We start from the raw sequence: 17,796 nt of genomic DNA, 5'->3' as shown, positions 1-17,796 counted from the left end.
AACAGTAGTCTGTTAATTAACATAATTGAAGGTAAATTGTTCAGCAGTGGACTGACCATGACTTTCTGAGCTGTATAAACTGAACAGTATATTTAAGAGCTTAAACAGTGATAATAAGTTCAATTAGCATTGGTTTAAGTTATGTCAATAGTAAATTTCACCAGATTCAATTAAATTATAGCATTTTTAAAATATCGAAAATACAGCCCTGCGTACCAAACGAAAATTTGAGACACGTGAAGTTGGCAGCGAACGCAAATCGCAGAAAAGAAGAGGAAGAACAAGCGTGGCGTCTGTATGGGCGCAAGCATTTGAAGCTAACGAACCTAAAGTCTTTGCTGAATCACAAATTTAAGTAAATATATCAATAGTGCAGCAGTATTTAAATTACAAAACCTATCAAAATGAAAGCAATGTAAGTAGTGGACAGCAATAGATGTCATAAGAGCTAATAATGAACGATATTGCCATGCAGGGCGCGTACGCCACTCCGTGTTCCCAAGACGCCTCGTCAAATGCAGGCACAAATGCATACAGAAAAGCGACGAGACGTCTCTAATAAACAACAGGATCCTGTGAATGTATTTTGCCGAGTGCGTCCACTGCAGTCGGAAGGCGATTTGACCTGCCTGCGTGTCAAGAATTCGACCACAATCGCGATCAATCCCCAGGATCAACTGCTGCAGCATCATCAGAAAAACCAAAACGGCGCCCAGCGCGAGTTGCAGTACATCTTCAAACATGTCTTTCAGCCAGATGCCACTCAGCAAGAGGTTTTCGCGGCCGTTGCTCAGCCGCTGGTCGAGAACCTGGTCCGCGGCAGGAATAGTTTGCTCTTCACTTACGGTGTGACGGGCAGTGGAAAGACCTACACAATGACGGGAAACGCTCGGCATCGCGGTATAATGCCTCGTTGCTTAGATCTACTGTTTCGCACCATCTCTGACTATCAGGCAAAGAAGTTTGTGTTCAAGCCGGATCGGTTGAATGGCTTTGAAATACTTTCGGAAGAGGATGCGCTGCTCGAGCGGCAGCAGGAGATGAATCAACGATTTGCAGGAGCCGGGCGATTTGCGTTTCGACGCAAGGACTCAGACCCGGAGATCGCATCACAGGCCTCGGTGGAGCCATCGCCGCTGACCGTGCTCGATGAGGACAACATGTACTCAGTGTTCATTACCTATGTGGAGATGTACAACAATAGCGTCTACGATCTGCTCGAGGACTCCGGCGTGCAGAAGTAATGTGTTTCTGATATAATGTGTATAGAATTCCAGCTTATCATCTCAATTTTAAATCTAGATCCTTGCAGTGCAAAATCATACGCGAGGACGCGAATCACCAGATGTTCGTGCATGGCGTTACCGAAGTGGAAGTCAAGACCGTGGAGGATGCTCTCGATGTCTTTCATATGGGCCAGAAGCGCAAGCGCATGGGCAACACAATCCTAAATGCAGAGTCCAGTCGCAGTCACTCCGTATTCAATATACGACTTGTCCAAGCGCCCACCGATTGCCAGGGCGAGCGCGTGATCCAAGACAAGCACACGATCACCGTTAGCCAGCTGTCGCTTGTCGATTTGGCTGGCAGTGAACGCTCCTCCCGCACCAAGAACACGGGCGTACGTCTCCGTGAAGCGGGCAACATTAACAACTCGTTGATGACGCTTCGCACTTGCCTCGAGTATCTGCGCGAGAATCAACAGCTGCCCCCGAATGTGCCTCCCAAGAAGATACCATATCGCGACTCGAAGATCACGCACATGTTCAAGAACTACTTTGATGGCGAAGGGCAGGTGTCCATGATCGTGTGCATCAATCCGCGCATCGAGGACTACGATGAGAACATGGTAGATAGTTTTAAATTGCCTGTTATCTGTTATCCTTAACTTTATCTTCATCCACAGCAAGTCATGAAGTTTGCAGAGATGACTCAAGAGGTGCAAATAGCCCGCGCCACGCCCATGAAGCCAGACCTGGGTCTTACGCCCGGTCGCCGCAAGGCCAACAAACTGTTCAAGATTGCCGTTAACAATCTGAACGAGCTGGGCATACCCGAGGCCAAGCAGCTGGAGGTGGATGTGGGTTTGGTTTACAGCTTGGGCGCCGACTTTCCACACTATCAAATGGATAGTCCGGAGGCCGCGTGCAAGATACAGGAGCTAATGGAGTATCTGGAGCAGCGGATCGATAAGCGACGCAAACTGCGCGCCAACATGGATGTTAAGTGTAGGATTGAGATTTTCCTTTCTCTCGTATCATGCATTCTTCATAAATTCCCATTTCCCCGTTAGGTGACAATTTCCGTCAGATGCTCATGAATCTGGATCGCGACAATTTGCAGCTGCGGACGGAGCTGGCCTCCATGAAGGCCGTCTACAAGCAGGAACGGGAACGGAGCGCCGCCCTGGAGAACAAGGTGCGCATACACGAGAGCTCCATTGATGTGCTGAACAATACGCTGAGCAAACGGGACCGGCAGATCCAGGAACTCAGCCAGAAGCTCAGCGAACAGGAGCAACTGCTCACGCAGAAGGAGCAGGAGAAAGAGAAACAGAAAAAGAAGTACAATTCCAAACTGGCCGTTGAATCGGATAAGAACAAACGCGAATTCGATATGAAGCTGCGTGAACAACGCGCCAAAATGCAGGAGCGCATGCGCATCAAGGACGAGAAGTTGCGCTTGGTGTCCAATATACTACAGTCTGAGGATGTGCCCAGCTTGCCGCGTTCCCACAGCTCAGAGAATCTGCTGAACGACAAGGATCGCGGTGGCTTCACCACGCGCACAGAGTCCACAGCAGCACCTACGACTCGCACGGACCTCTACTGTACTCCGAGACATGTAAGCGTATAGTGAGGGATAACAATTATTCAGAATTTTAACTGTTTTTTTAATCCGTTTGGTAGGGCTTGGCAGCTGCCAACAACAGGCACCGCAGGTCCCGTTCCGCCGGCGATAAATGGCTGGAGCATCGTGCCGCCAATCCTGTGCCACTTGGCACGATTATGCAGCCGTATCTGAAGAATCGTAAATCGGTTACGAAGCTAACCGACATGAAGGAGCTAACCGGCCATGGAGCCAACAAATATTGCCTTGTCTCCCAGGAGGCTGACACCGATGGCGATGTGGAGACGAAACTGTACAAGGGCAACGTAATACCCACTTGTGGCGGCGGCGCTCAAGTCGTGTTCGATGACGTCGAGTGCCTCAAGCAGAAGTCACCCGTCCATTCGCCTACGCGCAAACGGCCTAGCAACGGCAATTTGTCGTCCTCGGCATTTGGTGGCCCATTGCCGACGAGCACCACTGGCCTGACATCCGTGCAGGATGTGGCCTCGCGCTGCAATCTGGGCATCGAAGGGCACAGCAGCAAGAAGTCCAAGATGTGAACGATATACTCTTACATACCCGTATTATCAGAACATTATATCAGATGTTTTGCTTTCCAGTTAATTATGTATTATACTCAGTCTCGATTTATAAGTTGAATCATCAATGAAGTGATTTGTTTTAAGTTTACGAACACAATTAAAGAAGTCAATTATAGACTTATTAACTTTATTTGGGGACCGATTCAAACGAATACGAATGTCAGGCCTCATTTACAGTTGGTTATAGTAGCTCCGATAAACTGAATGAAAAGTTTATAAAACAATAAACAATTTTAAGAATTTCTGCATTTATTGTTGCGATTAATTTTGCCATAAATTGTATCATAAATTATTGTTTAGATTAATCGGCATGTACATAGCTAATACCCCATTCACCCCGAACCCAAATAACGGTATAAATATATCGTATACCGCATGTCGAATGATCGTATTGTTGGCCGTTATCGTAGCATTTGGAAATCAAAAACTTTGGACAGAAAACGAAAATAAAATCACATGCACATGCATTTATGTTGTTTGTTTTTGTTTTTATTTAACTCTTGGTTTAATTATTCCTGCGTTTATTCAGATTTATGCTTAAATTTGTAGATTAATTTCAATTACTAATAAATCAGTCTATAATTAAAATATATGTTCGCTTAATGCTTTTGTATATATATGTGTGTGTGAGTGTGTTTGTGTTAGTATGTGTAACTGTATGTGAGTGTGTGTGAGAGCTGCCCCCCTCCTTCTCCTTCTCATTCCCCTCATACGAATTGAGTACCACGAAATACTTAAATTTCTATATACGAGTCTAGCCCATCTCTTAAGCAGGCAACAAAAAATTTGAAAATTTTCAATATTTTCGTTAAATTTAGCATATACTAACATACAATTTACATTTAAACGGGACTACTACACACGGGAAGCCTTTTAACAAAAATACATTAAAAATCAAATACATACGCATTGGTGTGTGTAAACAAAACAGATCGAACGAAACCACAAAATGTTTATATATATATATATAGAGAGAGAGAGAGAGAAACAGAAACAACTCAATATTGGGTCTCCAAAATAATTTAACGGCATTATTAACATTATAGACATCATAATTAATCAATCAATTAAACAATTTACAATTTTAATTAATATAAAGCTGTTTTTTCATAAAACTTTTCTTTTCGGTTCATTCGATACGGAACAAAATGATGTATGTAGGTATATGCATAATACGTATATAGTAGTATGTTTGTAAACATTCGACTTGCTATGAGATATATAATATATATAATATATATATATATATGATCGTTTTTTTGTTTTTGTTTTTATGTACGTAATTCATAATCAATAAGAACTAAGAAGCAAAAATTATTCTATTTTTGTGGAAAACAAATTTTGGCTATATAAAAGCAACGCATTTGAAACAAATGATAACATTGAAAACGTCTTTACACTCGCACTCACAACTCCCAAATGTATGTGTGTGTGTGTTTTGTATGTGAACGTGTGTAGGCATGTGTATATGTATATATATATGTGTGTGTGAGCAGCTGCATTTGTTGGCAAGGCAAGCGACGATAACGTTTCGATTATGCATGACAGATAGACGAGTCATCTGTATAAGTGTGTGTTGGTGGTGTGTGTCTGTGTTAGTTGAGTTTGGGTGTGTGTGTATGTGTGTGTGTGTGTGTGTGATATCGCCTCCGGCTGGCTCGCTCCCATAACGAGCTAAAGCATTGTAGCGGCTCTCGCGTTTATCATAACATAGAGTAGAGTGCGCCTTATTTTGCACACACAGTTTGCAAATTGAACTGAACTGAACTCGAGCTGGAACTGGAACTGGAACTGTTCCTATGAACACTTGACACAAGCGCCCTCCACATCAAAGTCCAGTACCATTAGCTTTGTCTCCTCCGTACCATTGCGTGAACCCACGGCACAAATCAACTTTGTATCGTTCGCCCTGTGAATAAAAGGTTGAAATATATGTAAATAAATGCCACATACCAGTATTTAGAAACCAATAGTTATGCTTGGGTTATGCATGTTTCTCAATGTACATCTGGCAGTCAAACAGGATTTTATATCTCTATCAATCTTTATGAAAAGCACCCCGGGCTATATATTCCTCTCCCTCCATTTACAATTCATATGCACAGTCGGACAGACTCGTGAACAAACATTAATTAGCTACCTGATGCGCCAGACCACTCCACCGGAGCCGCCCGAATCCAAAGCAACCAAATTGCGTATAAAATCGCCCGTTTTGACATCCCACAGCTTGACGGTGCCATCATCGGAGCTGGTGACCACAAAGCGTGAATTGAACTGCAGGCAAGTGACCGCTGACTGATGCTTATTGGGGCCTAAAGCAACAAAAATAACAGTTAATGAATGCCCAAGATCATCGATCAGTTAATCAAGTAAAATCAAATTACCCGATAGCGTTTGCAGGCATTGTCCTGTTGTAATGTCCCACACTTTGACCGTGGAATCGGCATTGCCAGAGACGAGTATATTTTGTCGCAGCTCCATGCCGGAGGTGAGACTCTGATGGCCCATTAGAGTGTGCTTGCAATTGCCAGTCTCCACGTCCCATACACGTATCGAGGTATCCAGTGACCCAGAGACGACATGAAGACCATCAAACTGCACAAAATAGGAATTCGAATTGGTTAGGCTGCAGAGGAACTGGATGATTAGTTGACTCTACCTGCAAGGAGTAGACACGATTGGTGTGACCCTGCAGCGTGTGCAGGCACTCCTGTCGCTCTGGGTGCCAGATCTTGACCATATAGTCGTAGGCGCCCGACACAATCAGCTTGCCATCATATTGCACACACCGTACCGCAGCCAAGTGGCCAACCAGGACATGCAGACACGTGCCCAACTCAATGTCCCACACACGCAGCGTTGCATCTCGTGAGCCGCTGACCACCCTAGATGAAGATGGAGATGATGAGGTAAGTCTGGTGCTGCACAGCCAGCTCTGCCAGAATCACTTACTTATTGCCATGCAAATGCATGCAGCGCACCGTTGAGGTGTGTCCCTGGAGCGTGTGCACACAGCTGCCGCTCTCCATGTCCCACACCTTGAGCGTGCGATCCGTGCTGCCCGATATGATGATATTGCCAGACATTTGCGAGGACCAAACGCCGCCAGTATGCCCCACCAAGGTGCGCAGACACTAGAGAAGGACAGAAGTTGAGTTGAGATTAGACAATGACCCGACCAAGGTTCTATCTTGACTGCTGTCTTACCTTGCCGCTGACTGCCGACCAGACCTTAAGCGTATTGTCATCGGAGCCGGATACAATGCGATTGCCGGAGAACTGAAGGCATGTGATCACATGATCGTCATGACCCTTGAGCACCTTCGGCTTGCGCACTGGCCGCGAGCGCCAATTCATCTCGATGATGTGCTGCCGCATGTACGCCGCCTTCCATGGCGATGCGATTGGTGGCATGTTACCATCTCGTCCTCGTTTGGGACGATCGCTGCGTGTCTCGGTGAGGATCTGTGCCTTCCGGCACTTTTCCTTCCACAGCAGATTGTCGTCGCAGAGGAAACGCCAACTGCGGCAAGTTTGTGCGGCGCGCAACAAATCCTTGGGCTCCAGATATGAGAGCACAAACAGCGCCAGTTCCCGTGGCAGCAACGAGATGAAGTCACGTTGGAATTGTGGCTCGATCACCTTCATCATGTGCCGCACCTGTGAAGGATCGCAATGGTCGATCAGACGATCCAAGGCCAGCAGACGTTCGGCATGGGACCAGCGCTGAAATTGTGCCAACCAGTGCTGCAGCTCGGGTGGCGGGTTATCGCGCGTGGGCATCAGAGCGCGCGGCGTACGCCTACCCAAAGCGGGTGAGCAACCGCCGAGTGACGTGGCGGAAATGCCGGTTGGCGTCATCGTTAGCGTCATCATGGCAGCGTTGCCTAGGGGCTGCGTTGAGGAGCGTGGGGTAGAGGCGAAATCATAAGCAATGCGCTTACGGCTGTTATCGCCAGATCCCGAATTGCTCCCAACACCGCCCGCACCGCCACCAGCACCAGCACCACTACCAGCGCCGCCACTGCCCGTTATGCACATCGAGTAGTCACCATCCAGCAGACGACTCTCGTTGTATTTACGCTTGCGCTGCTGCTGTTGCTGCTGCTGCTCTATTGGCGGCATGGCAATGGCTTCCTCATGATAGCTATCCATGGCATCCATGTCGAGTGTTTCGCTCAGGCTGGCATTGCTGCCGCTGCGACTGCTGGCCAATATGCTGTTCTGGCAAGTGCATATCTCTTCCAGGTCCGAACAATTGTTCTCCTCGTCGCAATTGCCCCACGGCTCTTCGGCATTATAATCTCCAGGTTCAACAACTCCGCCGCTTCCGCCGCCTACACCACCGCCTCCATCAGCATTGCCTGAATTCTCCTCAACAACAATGTCAAGCACAATGTCATCATTGGAGTTATTGCGTGCAGCTTCCACACGACGGCGACTGCGATTGACGTTGACATTGGCAGCTCCATCAGCTGCCAGGCCACTGCGTGCAAGAAAACGCTCCTGGGTCTGGGCACTGGCATTCACCTGCCTTGTGGGCACCTTCGCTGTGGCTGCCGCTGTATAATGACAGCGAGCTGAAGTCGAAGTCGCAGTCGAAGTGGCTGACGTCGAGGGCTGTGCATCCACGTCCAGAAAGCCGGCATTGCTGCTGCCACAAGGCAAGACGCTGGTGCGACTGCAGCCGCTGGTATCCTGGCTGCTTGTCTGGGAGCCCACCGAGCTGAACGAAGGGATGGCCACATCTTTGCCCGTATGCTGGCAGCTCGCGGACAGATTGACGTCGTTCGAGTTGGTGTTCGTGTAGACGTCTGTGCGGTTGTTGCTTGTGGAAGTGGAAGCGTTGCTGCTCCCGTTGGGCTTCACAATGACCACAATGGGCAGCTTGGAATTGTTGCTGTTGGTGCTGTTGCTGCTGCTGGAGCTGCAGCTGGAGATGGAGCTGGAACTGTGCTGTGGACAGGCATTGCTGTTGGCATTGGCCAGCGTTGAGCCCAGGTTGAGTTTGGCAGTGGACTTGCTCAGTCGGCTGTTTGTATACTTGCGACTGCTCGTGGGCGTCGTCGATAGATCCTTGTAGGTGCACTACGGAGGGGGTAAGGAAGGCAGCTTTAATATAGCTTCTGTAACAATATTATTGATCCTTACCTTGCTATCTGAGGAGAAGGCGCGTGCCTGGCTACTGCTGGGCCAATCATCGCCAGCCACTCCAGCCCCGCCGCCAGCGCCCACTGCTGCTGCTGCGCGATTGATCAGACTTAGATTGAGGCGATTCTTGTTGACCAGCGAATTGGTGCCGAGTATGATGCCGCCGGTCAGACGCTGCTCGGTCTCAAAGTCGCGACGCTCAATGCGATCCATGGACTCAATATCCGCCTTGGTCGGGCTGTTGCTGTTGTTGGTGCTGTTTGTTGCTGTTGCTGCATTGGCAGCTGACGCCTCGGCGCTGGCCGTGAGGCTCATCTGCTTAAGCCGCACGGACATTTGACGATCGTGCAACGAACTAGTTGCTACATCGACTGCCTGTCCCTGCCCCTGCCCTGGCTCAGACTTAACTCCTCCTCTTGGTGCATTGCCCTGCAGCTGTTGCTGCTGCTCTTCCGCCTCGAATTCATCGCTAAGCCGCTTCGGTTTGCCCGCCAGCAGCTCCGACTGCGCAGCACTGCCGCCAACTGTGGCACCGCCGACATGAGTATGTGATTGCTGTGGCTCCTCGACGACAGGTGTTTCCAGAAATATTTTCGAACCATCGGCTGTCGTGATGATGCCATTAGCAACAGTGGCAGCAGCAGTACCATCCACTTGTGATGTATTGGGGCAGGAGCGCTCCGCAGCATCCTCATCCTCATCATCATCATCATCCTCATCGACGATTTCCTCCTCGTCGAAATCGTCGTCATCGTTTATAAGGCATACAACGGGCGGCTCGTCGTTAACATTAAAGAAAACATTATTCATCGGGCTGTTGTGCTCCTCCTCCTCTTCCTCCTCGGATGGAGCGTCACGGCTCATGCGCTCGTTCTCATTACCATTGAGCGTGTCTGTCGAGGAGCTATCGTCTACGGGCACAACAACAACGACGCCCATTGTCTCAGCGCCGGCACCGGCTCCCGTGCTATTGGGCAGTGAATTGGAAGAGCTTATCTCGTATGTTTCCAGCACGCCGGTGGTCTCGGTACTGGACTCATCATCGAGCACGACGGCAAAGCCATGTTGCGAATTCGAAGAGACACAGTCCTCCACGTCCGGCTCCCTCAGGTTGGACATAGATTCAGTTACTGTTCCGTCTACCGCTTGGCTAGTGCTCGCCTTTGGCTGTGATGCTTGAGGTGTTGGTGGTTTTAAATCAATGCTGTAGCTGCTATTGCAACTGCTGCTGCTGCTGCTGCTGCTGCTTCGGCGGCTCTGCTCCTGCTGAGCGTCGTCCTCGGCACCTGAACAATTACTGCTAGCAGCTGAACATCCTTTTTCCATAATACAACGTGCAGGTAAAGTCAATCTCTCTTCGTGCTCTGCAGCTTTGCTCGCCTGCAAAAGGTTATCGACAATAAAACAAAATGGTTGAGCATCAGTTAAATAATTTCTATTGCAGGTCAAAATAATGTACAAATACAAATGTTGCTCAACTGAAATGTTTTGATTTGAAAAGGTCTTAAAAGTAACTCACTTTTGGAGCTCTAGCTCTAGCATTTTGAAAGATACCTGATGGAAATCAATATACCTCATATATATTTTTCTTGACCTACAAATTACTAAATACCAAGTATCTAACAACCCAAATAACATAGTTTATGTTTTATTTATTAGAGTATCTTTACATTTGCTTAGCACCTATTAGACGACGCTACCAATGAGCATATATTCTAAATTTCAAGTCTCTAGATTACAATAATGGGGGAGATATATTTTTTGATTAACTTTAGGCAAATTGTTTTGTGTAAAATAGTTTAGAATTAAAAAATATCAGAAACTTGTTACGCCTTAAATGAAAATAAATATGTGCTCAAGCGGTTATTATCTTTTTACCCCTTTCAAGATATGCAATGTGCTTCTCTGTGGCCAATTCACGAACAGAAGCTATTCTAAAACCGGGTTCAATAAAAATATGCAAATAATTCTATAAGAGTATCTACCTCTAGGCGCACATAAATGATGAATCTTCAACTTACAAGAATTAATTATGAAGCTATCCTTTATTTTTTACTCAGCCGAAAAATATAAAACCCGCTAGAAGGATGAAGCAGCCGTCTTGGAGCTACGACAGCGACGCTCTGTAAAAAATTCCCACGCAACGCGAAGCAAACACGACGAAAGAGGCAAGCGGCAAAAGTAATAAGCACGATGAGAGGAGATCGTGTGCAGACACTTTTCTGTCTATCTGTCTGTCTTTTGTCCCTCTCTCTCGCTCTCACTCTCTGTCTCTCTATCACATTCGCATGATGATGATGAGACTCTGAGAATTGCAAAAAAAAAAAAAAAATCAAAAATCGAAAGAAAAGGAAAAGCAGTGGGAAAAATGTTTGTAAAGCTGCAGCAGCAGCAATAACAACAATAACAACAACAACAACACAACAGCCGCCGCAGCAGCCGTTGTCGTATTTCTTAGCAATCAAAAAACTGGCAAAGGAAATCACAAAAGTGCATCGGCGGAAGAAGCTAAAACGGCGCGAAGTAGAATGGGCAAAGAAGATGAAACGGGTATTACAACAAACATACAAACACATTCCCATACACAAACACACACACATACACATACACATAGAGATCAGTAGCCCAGGCAGAAAAGGTAAAGGCATGCGATGACAAGAGCAAAAGTAACGGACGGAAGAAGAAGAAGCAATAAAGATACACACCAACAACAACAGCAACGGCAGCAACTACAACAACGATAGCGTACACCTTGCAATTTAAGCCGCTATCTGCTTGCGCTACTCTCTTCTCTCTCGCTCCCTCTCTCGCACATCAAAGTCATCAGCATCGACTGTCATGCTCAGGCGTCTCCCTCTCTCGCTCGTACGCGCACAGCATCAATATACCGCGTACACTCACACTTAGGCACGCACACGCGTACAGACAGCAAAAAGGGATCAGTGCATTTGCAGCAGTCAAACAACAAAGAGCGATCGCATAGGAATTTTCTCCTTGCGCACACACACATAGGCACCCATACAGACGAACACACGCAAACACGTGAGTGTGTGTAGATCCTGAGTTGCATCACTCGTAAAAGAGATCAGATGTGCAAGAGAATGTCGGGAAACCTCCCCTTCTCAGAAATGTTACTATTGAGCGACCTCCTCTGAAGGTTTAAAGGGTCTTCGTTTACGTTTTGCTTCATTTTGTGTATGCTTTCACACGGCATTCGTGTTACCTGTGCTGCGACCACAGGACTAAAGCGAGAATGAATGCCCCGAACCTTGTCCATCCATTAATGTCGTCTTCTTTCTTTTTTTCTTTTTCTTCTTTCTGTTCATTTATCTACGTCACACAGCAAATGACCATGGGCATGGGGGAAATAGATATAGAAATGAAAATTCTTAAAAGTTTGTAAACTTACTAACTAAATTGTACTGGCCCTAACCCCACTTTTCTGCACCTGCACCGAGCGAGAGCCAGCCCCATAATTCGTGGAGCAGGCAACAAAAGAAAAAAATGTGAACATTGTTGTACACACACACATACAGTGAAACATACGAAAGCGACTACGTCGGATGTCGTATATGCATACACACACAGCCACACGCTCAAGTACGCACACATACAGAACAAATGTCACGACATGCATAAGGAAAAGGAGTTTACTTTACCCCTAGATAACGCTATTCTGCACTTTGAACAATACAATTCATATAGATGATGCACACATGAGGTTTCCAATAGCAGTTGAGCTTAATTGTTTAACTATTTCATCCGTTTTACACTTTTTGCGTTTAGTTCACGCACACACACACACACTTGCCCATCCACAAGAAGCATTTGCCACCGAGCACACACGTTTAATTTAATTTACCACGTACGTTTTTCTGCCGTTTTTTCTACTGTGCTATCATTAGCATACAGTATTACTATTATGGTTAACCGTATTAGTATTATTCTGACAAACAAAAACAAAAATTCTTAAATTCAGACAGAAAAATAACTAAATGACTTGAGCTGCGCTGCCACTGTATGTTAGCAGCACCAAAGTATCGAGACAAAGCATCGATACGCTGCGCGCAGCGTCAAGTATTGATATATAGCAGTAGTATAACTAATCGATACCACTGAGTAGTGCTATTCGATAATATTTTATTTACTTATTATTTTGATTTCGTTTATAATAAAAAATTCACTATGAAAATCAGATTTGATCATACGTTGTAAGAACAACAGCCAATTAGAGGTCAATGCATTACAATGAGTTGAAGATATCTTTAAAGAGGAAATACGGCTGCAGATGCACATTGAAAGGCACAGCCGCCCGCAATCGATTGTTTGTATTTAAATCAAACCAACTGAGCCATCAATATAAGTTTAGCTGCCGCAATGGACACAACGGCGCCGTCTGAGGGTCTTGGCGAGGTTGTCTCCCATTACCTGGATAAGGGAATCGTGCTTATTATAGCTGATCTTCTTAGTTTGATTACGGTGTCATCATGTCTGGTCATCAAGGTGCCACAAATAAATACGATACGCGAAAACAAATCGTCAAAAGGTGAGACTACGCCCACTCAACTGTTACGCCCACACATTAACTGTATATTCCCGTATAACCCGATTCCAGGCATCAGTGTCTTTGGCCTGTGCCTGGAACTGTTCAGCTATACCGTTATGATGTCCTACAATTACACGTCAGGCTATGACTTCTTATCCTATATGGAGTATCCTGTGCTGCTGCTGCAGGAATATGTGCTGATCTATTATGTCTTCAAATATCAGGATATGCTAGGCAAACGAACACAAGTCTTTGCCATATTCTATACAATCATCGCAACACTTATCTATTTGAAACTCTTTCCAATTATCATCCTAACGTTTCTGGTGGTGAGTAACCCAACCAACAATGGCTCATATATATAGCTAATACATATGTGTGCATAGAACAGCAACGATATTGATTAGAACCATCCGTTAAGATAACAGCGTACTCCACAAACTAGTTTTCCCTTTTTGTTTTTCAATTTTTTTAACTAATTATGTGTTGTTGAATAATTGTTTTAGAGAACCTGTTTTGTTTTTATTTGTTTTGATTGTCTTTGGAGCTGAGCATAATGAGAAGCTCTTAACTGAATCATTGGCGAAGGTCATTTGTGTTTTGCTCTATAATATTTGTCTTGCTTCTATTTATATACAGACATCAACGGTCGCAGACCAATTGTTTTAAGAGCTATTTGCACTGCGAGATGTGTCTCAAACGTACAGTATATGCTGCCTATAGCGAAAAAATGCTGTTGCTCTCTATTTTTTGCTGAGCTGATTATAGTAATAAGTTGTAGAAACAATTAAAAATATAAACAAAGTATATATTACAATATAGCCTTGATAATCAACTTATAAAAACCTTGAAAACTTGATTCCGTAATCTTCTCAGTGATCTAAATTTTCGGTTATTGACCTGGGCAGGTTTTACAGTCAAATTAAAACACTAGGATGAGCAGAGCTTAATTCTCTGAATACAGTTTACATCTGTCAATTAATTTCTCATATAGTCACTCAATTTCATTTCCTCAATGTTAATTTATAATGCTTTGCTTAATCTTCTGTAGCCTTTCTGTACGCCCATTGGAGCAACGAGCAAAGTGCTCCAACTACTCGCTATATTGCGTACAAAGGACGCCAGCTCCGTTAGCCGGACGACATGGGCGCTGTCCGCCTTCACCAATATGAGTTAGTACATGAATATGTATACAAAGCGCTTTGCTGAAACTAATCCCTTTTCAACATTATTTGCAGCCCGCATATACACAGCTTACGTGCAGTCTCATGATTTGATGCTGCTGTCTAATTTCCTGATATCCACTTTCCTTAGTCTGAGCGTGTTTGTCGCCGCCTGCGTTTATAAGACGAAGACGAAGACGGCTTAAATTTAAAGATAATTGTAATCAAGCAAATACTCAATAGACACGGACTTACAGTTGTTGACAAAGTTTTTACTAATAAAATTCAAATCTCATTGGCATTTTTTTTTTCAGTTCATCTTTAGTTGATTCTAGCTGTCTGCATAGTACGCCACGGCCAGTGCGCCCATTACGACCAGAAAGGATAATGCATAGATGCTTAACCGTTGCCAGTTGATGTTAGACTTGGTGGGCTCCACATCCAAAGTCTTGCGCTCCTTGTGCTTGCGCTTGCCGAACTTTTGCTCATACTTCTCGAGTTCCAGTCTATTCCGCTCCTGCTCTTGCTGCAATTTGAGCTGCTGCTGTTGTTGCTCTGAGGCCTGGGCCTTGGAGCGCTCCGCCAGACAAATGGCATCGCAATCGAGGGACGTTTGACCCGCACGATGTTTGTCGCAAGCGATTTCCTGCTTTAAGCGTTTGCACTTGCAATAGATGCGTAGCTTCTTGCGACACAGTTCCGGATTGGGACAGGGGCCGGGATGACATATGGTTATGCAGCGGTGGCCACAGTCGAACTATGTGAACAAGATTTAACAGTTATATATAAACATAAAATATTCTCCAAATTTGTACACACATTCTTGAGGCAACGATTGCCACAGCTGTTGAACCTTTGGCGTCGCTCCAGCGTCTCCTGCAGACTGCCTTCCTCATTGAAGTACTCGCTGCACTTGTATATGACCTGATTGAGGCCACAGTAGCATTTAGTTTTTATCACAAATGCGCACGGAGCACAAGGTGGCGGATGACAGCCTTTGTTGCAGGCATGAGTGCAGCCTGGAGGACGAGGAATAGTACATCCCTGTTCACAATTCGCACAGCCTGCTTGCTGGTGCATATCCTCCGGCTCAGGCACTGCATGGCAAACGCGGTCGCATTGATGATTGCCACACTTGAGCTGGCGTGCGCACTTACGCTGACAGGATGTGGGCTTGGAGTTCCAGCAAGGCCAAGTGGCCAACTCGTGGCCGCCAATGCAGCGCACGATGACGCCCTCTTCGCAGCGCGGATGTGGCAGAGCACGGTACTCATACTGCAAGAATTACATATTACATACGAATTGTAAGGCTTTAGACGTCTGTGGCTCACCTTATGCTGCTTTCCACGTGTTGCCTGATCTGGTCGAGGCACACGCTGAGCTGCATGGCAGCGCGCCTTGCAAATGTGTCCACAGCCGCTGGAATCATTGATCAGGCCACAAGGCTGCACGCAGGGCGGGCATTCGCCCTTGTGACAACGATGCTTGATGGCATGATGACACTTGGGCGTAATGCTAAGGAGTAGAACAATATTTAAATCATGTTATATTTCTTAGTAAAGAGCTTAGCAACCAACCGGCATAGCTCCTGGCACACAATACGTGCGTTCTTCTCGCGGCCGCAGGGCACGCTTCGTCTCGTCTTGCCGCAGCGACAATTCACTTGCGATTCCAGCTTGCACGGATAACAGGGTCCGTTGTGGCACACGGACTGGCATTTATGTTTGTTGCAACTCAGCTGCTTGCCGCAGATCTTCTCGCAGGGCGGACATTGATCCCCACAGCACTGAAAACAAACAGGATACATGAGGAAAGTTTGGATAAACCTACGCGTATGTTTTGTACCTTGCGATTGCAAGCATGTTTGCCACAATCTCGCATCTGCTTGCATTTGGTCTCGCAGTTAAACTCCTTGGAGCAGGGCATCTCCTTCTCATGCAGGCCGCAGCGGCATTTCTTCTTAGTGACCACTGGGCACTTTAGCAATAGAATATATAGAGATTATGGCGCTGAATTACAAGCTTGAATAATTAAATAGTTTACCAAGTTGCAAGCACCGCGATGACAGCGTTGCGCGCAGTAATGCTTGCCACAAGACAAGAGCTTCTGGCAAGTGTCTCCGCATGTCTCCTGTGGCTCGTTGCAAGCTCCACTTTTGATCTGCATAAATTATAAGAGAAAGCATATCAACACTTATATATAGTTGAGCAGCTTTTGTACTTACGCTCTTGCCACAGGGACAGCTGCGCACGCCAAACGGACACTCGGCGCCTTCACAGGATCCTGCATGGCATACTTTCTCACAGGTATGAATGCCACAAGCAAAGAGAGCGCCACAGACCTAGATAAGGAGAAATAAATTTTATAAGTGAAGCTATTTATAGATCACACCCTGCTTACATTGTTGCATTTCCATTTGGGCTCGGCACAGTTCACGACCTTCTGCTCACGTTTGCATTCGCAGGGCTGTGAGCTCTTACTGCTGCATGGCGGACACTGACCAGGCCTATGACACCGCTGATTGCATTTGTGCATGCCACAGGACAAAAGCAATTGACACTGAAAATAAGGATTTCATATAAGATACAAGATTTCATATAAGAGTCTTAGACACTCTACATACCTTTTGCTCGCACTGCCAGTTCTTGTCGATGCAGCGCACGCTCCGCATTGCCGCCTTTCCACAGAGGCAAGAACTGTTAGCTAGTTGGGCACAGGGTGGACAAGGACCCGGATGGCACAGCAATTTGCAATCGTGACCACATTTCGGCTGCAACAGCTTGCCACAAATCTCGCCACAGGAGTGGGGCACAAGAAAGGGCTGTGGCTGCGGATTCACCTCCTTGCCACAAAAACATTCATACTGTGTGGGTCGATCGGCTGGTTGGTAATCTCTACGACACTGTGGACAGCACCAGTGAAGCGATTTTGTACGTTTGGGCGGCACAAACTCGCCCAGATGATTATAATAGCCCTGATTGCCATTGTTCTGCTGCTCCGCCTTGACCTTCATTTGCATTACGCTGTCGTTGGCCCAGCGCTGTATGCAATTGAGATGGAAGAAGCAATAGCAGCTCTTGCATGACCAAATGGACTCCACGCGTCGAATACTGCCAATACAAATTAGACACGTAGCAGCGCCCGAGTGCAAAGTGTTCTCCAGAAATGTGGCGGTGCGGTTAATATTGTTGTCACTCGCTGCATTCACTGGAGCCTTGTAATGCTTATACAAAAGATCTAAAATAGACAAAGATTCAAATGGGTGGACACGTCATAAGCCTTTGCGTATCGTTTACCAAGAATATGCTTTTCATCCAATTCTCCTTCATCCTCGGAGCTGGAGGCGTAAGTATTCACTAATTTCTGTGCAGCTGCCAAGTTTTTGGCTTGCGCTTTGCTAAACTTTTCCATTTTGACCGGCTAAAAAATTGCGCTGAATTCCCAATTCGACTGCTCCGAATTGAAACAACAAATGTCTTCATGTAATCGAACTGGAGCAGAA

At 46.0% G+C, this 17,796-nt stretch overlaps 4 protein-coding genes across 9 annotated transcripts; 2 read left to right on the top strand and 2 right to left on the bottom strand.

The window, feature by feature from the left end:
- The first annotated feature begins 101 nt into the window (after positions 1-101).
- Positions 102-3,564, top strand: pav (kinesin family member pavarotti). Its single transcript, XM_089467597.1, has 6 exons — positions 102-415; positions 476-1,240; positions 1,303-1,849; positions 1,907-2,228; positions 2,294-2,844; positions 2,910-3,564. Exons 1-6 carry the CDS (start codon positions 405-407, stop codon positions 3,390-3,392), a joined length of 2,679 nt encoding a protein of 892 aa, XP_089323723.1. The 5' UTR covers positions 102-404; the 3' UTR covers positions 3,393-3,564.
- Positions 3,565-3,901: 337 nt separating this feature from the next.
- On the bottom strand, positions 3,902-12,656 carry ago (F-box and WD-40 domain protein 7). Of its 4 annotated transcripts, none has more exons than XM_089467574.1 (9): positions 12,245-12,656; positions 10,607-10,890; positions 8,586-9,965; positions 6,642-8,522; positions 6,387-6,568; positions 6,094-6,319; positions 5,819-6,029; positions 5,575-5,746; positions 3,902-5,343 (listed from the first exon to the last, which is right to left on the bottom strand). In XM_089467574.1, exons 3-9 carry the CDS (start codon positions 9,909-9,911, stop codon positions 5,232-5,234), a joined length of 4,110 nt encoding a protein of 1,369 aa, XP_089323700.1. In that variant the 5' UTR covers positions 9,912-9,965; positions 10,607-10,890; positions 12,245-12,656; the 3' UTR covers positions 3,902-5,231. The 4 variants fall into 4 exon arrangements, with proteins under 4 accessions (XP_089323700.1, XP_089323701.1, XP_089323698.1 ...); XM_089467575.1 differs by having other exon boundaries at positions 12,455-12,656; XM_089467572.1 differs by lacking the exon at positions 10,607-10,890.
- Positions 12,657-12,683: 27 nt separating this feature from the next.
- Positions 12,684-14,595, top strand: LOC108612511 (solute carrier family 66 member 3). The gene is made up of 4 exons (XM_018005409.2): positions 12,684-13,131; positions 13,201-13,460; positions 14,183-14,303; positions 14,370-14,595. Exons 1-4 carry the CDS (start codon positions 12,963-12,965, stop codon positions 14,498-14,500), a joined length of 681 nt encoding a protein of 226 aa, XP_017860898.1. The 5' UTR covers positions 12,684-12,962; the 3' UTR covers positions 14,501-14,595.
- Positions 13,225-17,762, bottom strand: LOC108612486 (NF-X1-type zinc finger protein NFXL1). Of its 3 annotated transcripts, none has more exons than XR_016269845.1 (11): positions 17,591-17,762; positions 16,918-17,531; positions 16,695-16,853; positions 16,519-16,635; positions 16,338-16,454; positions 16,140-16,271; positions 15,872-16,080; positions 15,626-15,809; positions 15,114-15,569; positions 14,550-15,051; positions 13,225-14,495 (listed from the first exon to the last, which is right to left on the bottom strand). XR_016269845.1 is itself a non-coding variant. In XM_018005374.2 (10 exons), exons 1-10 carry the CDS (start codon positions 17,703-17,705, stop codon positions 14,626-14,628), a joined length of 2,529 nt encoding a protein of 842 aa, XP_017860863.1. In that variant the 5' UTR covers positions 17,706-17,762; the 3' UTR covers positions 14,546-14,625. The 3 variants fall into 3 exon arrangements, 1 of the variants encoding a protein (XP_017860863.1); XR_016269846.1 differs by having other exon boundaries at positions 13,225-14,466; XM_018005374.2 differs by lacking the exon at positions 13,225-14,495 and having other exon boundaries at positions 14,546-15,051.
- Positions 17,763-17,796: the final 34 nt, after the last annotated feature.

This window comes from Drosophila arizonae, chromosome 4, assembly GCF_054131065.1.
Source record: "Drosophila arizonae isolate 15081-1271.41 chromosome 4, UAZ_ARI_1.0, whole genome shotgun sequence".
Classification (NCBI taxonomy): Eukaryota; Metazoa; Arthropoda; class Insecta; order Diptera; family Drosophilidae; genus Drosophila; species Drosophila arizonae.
Note: the sequence above shows the minus strand (reverse complement) of the source record. Positions and strands in the feature narration are given on the sequence as shown.